This window comes from Sinocyclocheilus anshuiensis, unplaced genomic scaffold (genome assembly GCF_001515605.1).
Source record: "Sinocyclocheilus anshuiensis isolate Anshui unplaced genomic scaffold, SAMN03320099.WGS_v1.1 scaffold550, whole genome shotgun sequence".
In the NCBI taxonomy this organism is placed as follows: Eukaryota; Metazoa; Chordata; class Actinopteri; order Cypriniformes; family Cyprinidae; genus Sinocyclocheilus; species Sinocyclocheilus anshuiensis.
In genome coordinates this window covers 87554-99380 of record NW_015544149.1, presented here as the reverse complement: position 1 = coordinate 99380, position 11827 = coordinate 87554, and the positions used below count along the sequence as shown (strand labels likewise).

The 11827-nt window shown below is 36.9% G+C and overlaps 1 protein-coding gene across 1 annotated transcript; it reads left to right on the top strand.

The window, feature by feature from the left end:
• Positions 1-2321: 2321 nt before the first annotated feature.
• LOC107695173 (integral membrane protein 2C-like) lies at positions 2322-9778 on the top strand. Its single transcript, XM_016494991.1, has 6 exons — positions 2322-2580; positions 5302-5445; positions 6753-6941; positions 7026-7136; positions 7219-7369; positions 8581-9778. Exons 1-6 carry the CDS (start codon positions 2485-2487, stop codon positions 8670-8672), a joined length of 783 nt encoding a protein of 260 aa, XP_016350477.1. The 5' UTR covers positions 2322-2484; the 3' UTR covers positions 8673-9778.
• Positions 9779-11827: the final 2049 nt, after the last annotated feature.

Below are 11827 nucleotides of genomic sequence, written 5' to 3'. Positions count from 1 at the left end.
GTTTCAGCGATGACTCATCTGAACGCCTCTGATTGGTCCTTGCATTCATAAGCTCAACAGAATCGTATGGGATTGGTTATAATGCGCAGTGCTTTAAAAACGTGTGTCTCTCTGGCCACGTTCACACCGCAGCAGAATACGGTTGTCAGTCCTGTATTTGAGTTCTTAATACGGTTATGTTCACACAGGTCGGTTATTTACGGGCATGACAACCGCATTCTGTAACCTAACTCACACCTGTAAATTTTCAGGACTCACAACCGCATTCTCGGAAGACACGCGCTGTGTGATCGGAACAGGACTGGACAAATAGTCTGTCACGTCATACAGTGCGAGAGAGAGCCAAACGCATGTCTAATGTGTGTTACGTGTTTTTTTACTTGTGTTTTCGGTAACTTATAACGAGTTTACACTGCACGATTTTAGCCCGATTTTTCACTCGCCGACGGGTTTTGCAAAATCGCCGACAAACGCCCGAAATCGGAGGCAAATCGGTGCTCGTTCACGCCAGTGACAATCACGCAGTGTGAATTATCAAAGACGCGATCGTATGGGATGAAATTAGACTCAAAATGATTAATAGATGCATGCACAATTCTGCATAAATTGCATAAATACATGTATCTTACTAACCACAAACAAATACCTTTCAATTTGAGTCTGTGGATAAATGATTGTTCGGGATTAAATGATTGTGCAGCGATTTGTACAAATACAGACATGTTTGTGAATAAAAATGTTTTGTTCTGCATTCATATATCATAAATTGCTCATGCAAAAAGGAATCTATGCATATGTGGATCAGGTGACACGCGTGCATTAATTGATGTCTAGTTCGAGTCAATCTTGTTCAGTTCATTTGGATTTTGAGACTTCATTTTCGCAGTTTATCACGTCCCACGTCCCCCACACACACAACTACCAACGAACAAGGCCCAGTGCAATTCATTAACGTGTACGAAAAATTTGCAATTCGCAAATGTGCGTCACTACACTGAAACAAATGCTTTTCAACCGGTGTCTGCAGAGTTAAGAATTACATTAATGTGCAGCATTTTGTTCAAATAGAGACATATTTGTGAATACAAATGTTATAGTTTGTATTAAAGTATCATGATTTGTGCATGTAGCGATTAAAATGTGCATTTGTGGATCAGGTGACACGTGCCCAAACCACACACACACACAGCTCGCGATCCACAGCAGCTGAGCCAAAGAAAATCAGCGACCACTAGATGGCACTAGCCCCAATCACATGTGTGCATTCCATTGTGTACAGTTTTATAAATGTTACATCGTGTTTTCTTTGTTTCTTTTTGGTTTGGCTATTCTCCTCTGCCTGTAGAAAACTACACTGAAACAAATGCTTTTCAACCGGTGTCTGCAGAGTTAAGAATTACATTAATGTGCAGCATTTTGTTCAAATAGAGACATATTTGTGAATACAAATGTTACAGTTTGTATTAAAGTATCATAATTTGTGCATGTAGCGATTAAAATGTGCATTTGTGGATCAGGCGACGCGCGTGCATTCATTCACGTCTCTTCTGAGTCGATTCTATTTGATTCATTTGAATTTTGAGACTTTCGTTCCGCCCTTTTAGCCTTGCCCAATCCACACACACACAGCTCGCGATCCACGCGCAGCTGAGCCAAAGAAAATCAGCGACCACTAGATGGCACTAGCCCCACTCACATGTGCGCATTCCATTGTATACAGTTTTATAAATGTTACATTGTGTTTTCTTTGTTTCTTTTTGGTTTGGCTATTCTCCTCTGCCTGTAGAAATACAATTAAGACGTTTTATTGAATTTGTTCTAACTTAACTTGTCTTAAGACAGAATATCTTATATTAATTTTGCCAAACAAGAACTTCGTAATCGCTGCACAATCATTTAATCCTGAATTCCACAGACTCAAATAGAAAGGCATTTGTTTGTGGTTAGTAAGATATATGTATAAAATGTATGCAGTACATGGATAATTGTGCGTGCATCTATTAATCATTTTGAGCCTAATATCATCCCATACCTAACAGTCTGTTTGACTATGAGAAGTGCCAGCGATTATCCCTCTGCGTGCCGTAGGTTGCCGACCCCTTGATGTAGATAGATAGACAGATAGATATAGCCTGCTTGTGGTTTTTGAACGCAGGCCTTCTCATTCTTGGTCGCTTGCGTCGTAATTACGGCATTAGCCATTTTGCAATATGTGAGTACCATCAGATAGATAAATAAAATTATGTATCTTAAAAAGCAATATTCGTACACACACACACACACACACACACACACACACGATGCACACAAAACGTGCGCGCGCATGCTCATTCTGGGTCGCGCGCATCATCACCAGTGTTGCTGGCACTGTGACTTTAAGAGCGATTTTCATATACAAATATATAAATAAATAATAGATTCCTCCGGTCCATTATAACAAACGGCAAATATTGTGTCAGAAAGCCAGCGGTTTTTCCCTTTATCATGGTGAAGATCAGCTTTCAGCCCATCACGGGACAAAAAGCCGAGAAAGAGGAGGGTGATGGAGATAAAACTCAAATATTCATACCGCATCCACACGTAAGTTTCGCTTTTTGTGTGCCTCAGCTGAAATGTCACGGAAAACAGCGGCTGAAACGAACCAAAAGCCGGAAAGGAAAGAACATACATGGTAAACCATTAATCACGTCATTTGGTGGGGTGATATGATCTAGTGATAATGCTCCATCAACGCGTGTTTATGTATTTGTAGCTGTTTTGTACAGAAATATTGTTGCCCTTTGGTTTCATAACAAGAGGACATGGATGCTGCAGCACCTGCACCAATCACATCACATCATAAAACATGCATCATGTTTATTTATCTCAGCCATAAAATGTGCACTATATCTCCTTATGCACTCACACTTGTGATGTTTTAATAAAATTCTTCTTCTTTAATAATTTAGTAAAGTGAATGGGGTAAACATCCTCGATTAAACTAATAGAAAACAGCTTAAAACATCCTGCCCTGTATTTTAACATATATTGATTGTAATGAAAACTTGAATTGTTATTGCCAGAGCGTAAGGCCTTTATTATTAAGAGCTTATGACAGGATCCAATTTAACGCGTGTTTATGTATTTGTAGCTGTTTTGTACAGAAATATTGTTGCCCTTTGGTTTCATAACAAGAGGACATGGATGCTGCAGCACCTGCACCAATCACATCACATCATAAAACATGCATCATGTTTATTTATCTCAGCCATAAAATGTGCACTATATCTCCTTATGCACTCACACTTGTGATGTTTTAATAAAATTCTTCTTCTTTAATAATTTAGTAAAGTGAATGGGGTAAACATCCTCGATTAAACTAATAGAAAATAGCTTAAAACATCCTGCCCTGTATTTTAACATATTTTGATTGTAATGAAAACTTGAATTGTTATTGCCAGAGCGTAAGGCCTTTATTCTTAAGAGCTTATGACAGGATCAAATTTGACATAGTGCAGCACAGGTTTATGTGTCTAAGCAACACACAGACACACACAGAACCAACAGACAAAATGGCAGATGGCTACGGTGAGGAGAAATGACTTCGGTGAGCTTTAGCTGTTTAATATCGTTGTGTAGCCTATGTGTGGGTTTTGCTGTCTTTGGGGACCAATTGACCTCCTAACGATGAAAACAACAAGGTGAAGTGTGTGATTTCTGGGCCACTGACATCTGTAATTATTACTTTTGTCAGACTATGCATACTTCCCTACTATAAAATATGCAAAAATCAAGTCAAATGGGTATGAGTATGCAATATTCATGAAACAGCAGGCGAACACCCAGCTAACGGAATATTCTAAGAACTTTGGCTCTAAGAAAGAACATTCTGGAAAGGTTCTCTCAAACGTTCTTCCAATGTCGCTAGTAGATGGTTCACTCAAAGTTATCTGGTCATTCTCAAAATGTTAGCACAAAAACGTTATTTGTACATCGTTCATGGAATATTTTTTCTTTAAAAAGACCCCAAATTATGTTCCCATAATTTTTGCTAAATGAACATATTAATGTTTGCACAACCAAGAAAAAGGGTTTTTTTAATTCTCAAAAATGGACATTCAGAGAACATTCTGGTTTCATAACCTAATGGCAACATTAGCAAAACATATTTTTGTCAGCAGTCAGTGGACACTTTCCCATAAGGCCATTGGAGCTGAGGATCCAGCAATGAAAAACACAAATTGATAAGAAAAAGAAACACTTCACTTTCAATAAATAATGTTTTTCTTTAATGTAAAAATGGCTATATGGGGTAGGTGTTGGATTAGCATATTTTAGATATCTAAAATATAATTATCTTAATATAAAACAATAAGCTGTCGAGTCAGAAGGAAGTCTCCATTATGATATCAAACCAAACGTGTGTGCGTGAGTTAAGAATGGGGCCAGATCAGGCCATGTGCCGTGCATTTGGCAGATGGGTTGCAAGACTGGGGGCGTTATTAGTCATCACCTATCAGCATCTAATAATTTCCTACTGTAGTACGAGAGCACTGAATAATCCATTCTTGGCTGCACGGGATACAAGTGAATGTAGTGCCGATTGTAGCACGTCTCCCAGTGTGTGGGTTATCATACTAAAAGTGGCACAGTATGTTGAGGACATGATGGTTTCATTACTACTGCCTTGTGTGTGTATGTGTGTGTGTGTGTGTGTGTGCATCGGGTTTGCCATCTTGGTAAGGACCAAATGTCCCTACAGAGAGAGTAAAACCTGAAATGACCTACTTTGTGGAGGCCTGTGGGAGGAGCTCATGATAAAAACAAATTCATAAAAGGCCTAAATAATGTTTTCATTCAAAATTGGGTTGTAATAATTATAATATTCTTTATTTAAAGGAAATAAAAATAAAAAAACCATCCCCAATAAGTTATAAAAATGTGTGTGTGTGTGTGTATTTGTAGGTGGAAGAGGAGCTGGTCTTACCTGTCGGAAGGAAACGAGGACATGATGGTTTCATTACTGCCTTGTGTGTGTATGTGTGTGTGTGTGTGTGTGTGTGTGTGTGTGTGTTTGCATCGGGTTTGCTATCTTGGTAAGGACCAAATGTCCCTGCAGAGAGAGTAAAACCTGAAATGACCTACTTTGTGGAGGCCTGTGGGAGGAGCTCATGATAAAAACAAATTCATAAAAGGCCTAAATAATGTTTTCATTCAAAATTGGGTTGTAATAATTATAATATTCTTTATTTAAAGGAAATAAAAATAAAAAAACCATCCCCAATAAGTTATAAAAATGTGTGTGTGTGTGTGTATTTGTAGGTGGAAGAGGAGCTGGTCTTACCTGTCGGAAGGAAACGCTCCTCTCTGAGTGGACTTTGCTGTCTGACAACCGCACTGATTGTCTTCACCTGCAGTTTGATATATGCTTCAATTTATATCTACCGCTACTACATCATTCCTCAGGTACAATTATATGAGTGGCATAAAACTCACAATAATGATTATATGTGGCCCTGGAGCACAAAAGCAGTCTTAAGTCGCTGGGGTATATTTGTAGCAATAGCCAAAAATACATTGTATGGGTCAAAATTATTGATTTTTCTTTTATGCTAAAAACCATTAGGATATTAAGTAAAGATCATGTTCCATGAAGATATTTTGTAAATTTCCTACCGTAAATATATTAAAACTTAATTTTTGATTAGTAATATGCATTGCTAAGAACTTCATTTGGACAACTTTAAAGGCGATTTTCTCAATATTTAGATTTTTTGCACCCTCAGATTCCAGATTTTCAAATAGTTGTATCTCGGCCAAATATTGTCCTATAAATAATGTATAAAAATTGACCCTTATGACTGGTTTTGTGGTCCAGGGTCACATATAATTAGCTACGCTGAAGCTTCAGTTAGTTCTACTTTTCTATTTTTGTAGTAAAATGTTTTGTTAATGGCTCGCTGCTGTGATTCGTCCGCTATGTGATTCGTTTTTGAATTGTTTGAGTGACTGATTCAATGACTCACTAATAAAGACATTTGCGATTCCTGAATGAATCAGTGTTTTTAAACTAATCATTTGAATAAATGGCTCAATAACTCACCTACTGGTGTTGCGGTATAAACTTTAGAAAGAGTCACTGAAAGATTTGTCAGCTTTCCGGAAATGAGCAAACACAGATACGCGGCAGATATCATGTTTATCATGTTAATTCAGTCAGTGAATGATGTGTCAGAATGATTCAAACAGCAACTGAGTTCACAAGTTTCATGATGATTCATGAGGATTGGCTATATAAAAAATAGCGTCATTTGTTCACAAATCAGACTACAGTCATTTTGCTGTGTTTTTAATTCACACCAAAAGGTTTGGTGCGTATGAGTCAGTGTTTGGATTGACTAAATAGAACTGCAGTTGTGAACCAGCCTGCGAGGACAACTCAACAGAAAATAACGATGCTTTTTCTACCTTTTAGTCTTTATCTCATCACATTTTATTCAGACTGCAAATGTAAAATATCATGCTTTACTGTTAAGACTGTAGATCCCGTGTCAACACGCACCTGCTAAAAGCAGTGTGTAGTAAAAGATTGAGTTTCAAATGCGATACTATGAAAATCTGTGTTTTTTATCCCTATTTTTAGTTCCGTTTGAAAGAAATATTGCTGTTATCTTATGTTATTTTGTCAGGGCTTTTGGTTTAGGTTATGGTAATCATCAAAACTACCATGTCATATCATTTAAAATCATGTATTTTATGTGATGGTGTTTCAGGCTCCGGATCAGAGTCGGTTCCACTGCCGTGTCGTGTACGAGGACTCGGTGGCTGCTCCACTGCGAGGGTCTCACGAGCTGGAGGAGAGCGTTGGGATCTACCTGAAGGAAAACTACGAGCAAATCAGCATACCTGTGCCCGACTTCAGCAACACAGACCCTGCTGATATCATTCATGATTTCAACAGGGTAACACTCTTAGCTCTCGTTATATGTACTAATACTAATACATCAACAGAATTTGTTTTCATGTGTTGTGTGTTTGGATTTTAGGGTCTGACGGCCTACCATGACATTGCTTTAGACAAGTGTTATGTCATCGAGCTCAACACCTCTGTGGTCATGCCACCACGTAACCTCTGGGAACTGCTCATCAATGTCAAGGTACTTGTATTGTTTGTATATAAAGGCAGTTGAAATGTAAACTATATCTATTTGATGATGTTGCCTTTCTATCTTTTTGTAGAAAGGCACTTACCTCCCCCAGACGTACATTGTTCAGGAAGAGATGGTCGTGACTGGCCGTGTTAATAACATGCATCAGCTTGGCCGCTTTATTTACCATCTGTGTAACGGTAAAGATACGTACAGGCTCCATCGCCGCACCTCACGTCGTCGTAAGTTCACACATTTCTGCCTCTTTTCTTTAGTGTGAATAGTAGTGGTCAACTAATATGGATCAGTTAATAGCTGTTTTCAGTAGAGAGCATCATATCACACGACTGAAATTAGATAAACATTACATCATATTTAATGGGATAGGTCACCCAAATATGAAAAATAAATAAAAAATATAAACTGACGTATGAACTTTTCATCTCAAAAATAAGTTGCCCAATACCGAGCTACAAGGCCAATTTGGCAATACCATATTACGCCATAACTAATTCTGCATCTTCATGGTGGGAGGAAACTGTGCTCCTGTGTGGCTTCACTGCTGCCATACAAATCTGATTGACGTCCAGCTAAATAGCTCATTGCAGCTAATTAGCGGTACAATTGAGTAACACCCACGGTATGGCTTCCTGTATTAAGCAATCTACTTCTCCCTGGTCCCCGAAGATCTTTTTGTGATAATATAATATGATAATATCCATGGCAACCACAAACTTTGGGGAATGGAGGCAGGCCATCAAATTATGATCCATGAATATTCGATATGTTAGTTCCTATTTTATTCAATTCTATATCCCATATTTTGTGATTACATTATGTATTTTACGGTTCTTGTACATTATATAGTAATCCATGTGCTAAATTAATTCACTGAAAAAGGATTTTTCAAATTAGAAAAAAAAAAAAAGAAAATACAATTTTCTTTTTTTCTTCAAAATTTTAATTCAATCTGTTACTTAATGATTCTCTGTAATTATTTGTGAAATTTGCTAGTAATTTCATAGTAAAAGTATGTATGTATATATATATATATATATATATATATACAGTATCTTTACATTGTAGCAAAGTGTAATTTCTTCAGTGATGAAAAATGAAAAGATATAATAAAATATTTACAAAAATGTGAGGGGTGTACTCACTTCTGTGAGATATATATATACAGTAGAGAGAGAGATTTTTTATTTCAGTTTTAGTTATTTTAGAACATCAAGGTAAACTAAATTAAAATTAGAAATGCTGCTTTGGCAACTGGCTTAAATTCTTTGTATTTTATTTTATTTCATATATTAATTTTTTTTAATGATTTTAATTTTAGTTTCAGTTTTAGTTTTATATATACTATAATAAATAATATAAATAAATACTATAATAACCCTAGTAATTTATAACTATTTTTTTGTTCACGTTATTTCTGTATTTTTCCTGTTAGGTATCACCAAGCGTGATGCGCAGAACTGTCACAGAATCCGTCACTTTGAGAACACTTTCGTGGTGGAGACAGTGATTTGTGAGACTCCATAGGCTGTTTGTCTCTTTGGCCCGCCTATTTCTGATGAGATCACACCTTTTGGTCTCAGTAGCCACACCCCTTTGAAAATCACACTTCAACCTCTAATTCTTCATGTCTTTACACCCCATTTCTCTCTTTTTGTACTTCTCTCTCTGTACCTAGTAATTCATTACAAATGTCCCCTTGAAGGTGTCTGAACAGTTTGTGTCTGCATATTTGCAATAATGAGCATTTTCAAAATGATGCATTTAAAAATGTAACTGTAGCATCTGAAGTCTTCAAATGAGAAGATTACATGGGCATTAAGCTGCACAATGCCTGCATGCTCGTGCCTGCGTGTAACTGGCTGTTTGTGCTCCATCAAACTGCTCTTTGCTCTCTTATATATTTGTGTGTTTTTAGACCTATTCTTGGATAGAGATGCACCGACACTGTGGCCAAAAATACCATAAAATGGTGCGAAAACAGGCCGAAAATATTATCAGAAAGCATCACTCTTACATCCAATCTCTGAACTCAGGTTCAGTTAATGTACACTGCAAAAAAGTAATTTTCTTAGTAGTTTAGTCTTGTTTCCACTATTGGTTAAGCACATTATTATAAAGAAAGTTTGCTTGTGCAGACGTCTTGAGGCTATTTTGCTCAACACATTTGGAATGGTAAAGAGTCTTCTGTTGCTAAAACACAAAACTGTTTTTTGGCCTGATTTGTGTGGTGTTGAGCACAATATTCACTTTTCTTTCGGTGCATCACTACTCATGGATATCCTAACTGATCCTAGTGCCAGTTAAATCGTCTGATGAAAAATCGCAGCCATCATCACATTTATCACATGTGTATGTTTACTACGTATCTCGATATCCAGTATCACTTCAGTGCTTCTACAACACGCTTCCTGTGCCACTTCCTCTTTTCTTCTTTCTCTCTCTGCATGCTTTTCAAGACAACACATGCATTGTTTGAGTATTTTCTTATATGAGTGAAGCCTTAGGCCAGATTCATGCCCTGGACTAATGTATACAATCTCAAAAGCTCTTCATGTTTATGTGTGTTGAAGTTAAAAACCTTGTTTAGTTGGGTGAAGCAAACATGTAAATAAACCAATAAGACCTAGCTATACCACATCTTCTTTTGTCATTTCTGTTATGAAACATTGACAGCATGGGCTTTTTTTTTAAAGGTGACATATCATGAAAATCTGACTTTTCCAGGTTTTAAGTGCTATAATCAGGTCCCCAGTGCATCTACCAACCAAGAAAACGTGAAAAAGATTAACCCAGTAACTTTGTTTTGGTAAACCTTTTTCTGCAAGCGTCTGAGAAAACGAGCGCGTCTGATTTCGCTCCCTTGGTGACGTGGCAAAGGGATCTCATTATAATATTACCGCCCCTTAATTTGTACGTTTACACCCACGGCGCCGTTATTGTGTTTTCGCGACAACGGTGTACTAGTTCTAATGCCATGGCGAAAGTTTGAGCAAAACATGCTAACTGTTCTGCCTTTGGCTGCACAGATGAGCACAGAACACTGTAAACTAGTGTGTGAATGAGAACTTAGTTTAGTACTCACATGCTGTGACAGCCGCTTTCTGTCCGTTTGCTTCGGATGTGTGCGCTCAGAAGACCGTATATCAGAAGTTTAAACTCGTATGATTTAAAACGCATGATTTCAGCGCGATACACATGACAATCAGAACCCTAACCGATGTTTTTAGGAGGTCCCAGCTGTAATGGCACAGCTCTATTCTGGAAAAGGGGGCGGGGAGCAGCAGCTCATTTGCATTTAAAGAGACAGGCCCGAAAAACAGCTTGTTTCTGCTTCCACTCAAAATAGGCATTTTCAAAATGATATAATAAATGATCTGTGGAGTATTTTGAGCTGGAACTTCACAGACACATTCTGGGGACACCAGAGAATTATATTACATATTGTAAAAAGGGGCATAATATGTCTCCTTTAAACAAAAGCAATTGCACAATACAAAAATTGAAGTTTATGTTCCTTAACTGCTTGAAGGACATTCTCAGCTGTTGTTCCAAACACATATGTCATTCTTCTGTGGAACAAGAATTTTTTCCCCATGCAATCGTGCAAAATGAGATCCAAATATGACAAAAAAAAAAAAACATAAAAATAGTTCTTAAGTCTTTTGAAGTGTTGTGATACTGTAGCAAACTGAAAATGTATTCACTGTTAACTTTCCCTCTGATAATCTGTTAAACTGAGAAACACTGTGAGTGGAAAATGCACCTGTTTTATACATCAGCAGTGTTAGTTTACAAAATCTAAACACAGTTTATAGAACAAATTCTTAACAGCTAATTCATGCTTGAGACTAAACATTTTTCATCAAACAGGTTTATTAGGGTTATATAAGATTATTAGGTTTATGGCAGCTAGACAACAGAAACACTATTTTGCATTAGTTTATCTAAAAAAAATTTACAATCTTTACTGCTGCTCTTTATTTGACAGGCATATTGGAATCTATATTGTATTTAGTGAATTTAGTTACAGTATTTGTCACATAGTACACATGAAGTCAGGGGGAGAAAAAGAAGGAAACATGAATCAAAATGAAAATATGACACCTGCAAGGCAACTGATCAGATCTAATCTGTATTAACCATAATTGTTGAAACATAAACCTAGGGTATTAATACAAACTCCTCTTTAAAGGGGTCATATGATGCTTTTTTAAAGATCATTATTTTGTGTATTTGGTGTAACAGAATATGTTGACATGCTTTAATGTTCAAAAAACACATTATTTTTCAAATACTGTACATTATTGTAGGTCCTCTATGCCCCGCCTCTCTCAAATTACAGACACATTCTGGGGACACCAGAGAATTATATTACATATTGTAAAAAGGGGCATAATATGTCTCCTTTAAACAAAAGCAATTGCACAATACAAAAATGGAAGTTTATGTTCCTTAACTGCTTGAAGGACATTCTCAGCTGTTGTTCCAAACACATATGTCATTGTTCTGTGGAACAAGAATTTTTTCCCCATGCAATCGTGCAAAATGAGATCCAAATATGACAAAAAAAAAAAACATAAAAATAGTTCTTAAGTCTTTTGAAGTGTTGTGATACTGTAGCAAACTGAAAATGTATTCACTGTTAACTTTCCCTCTGATAATCTGTTAAACTGAGAACC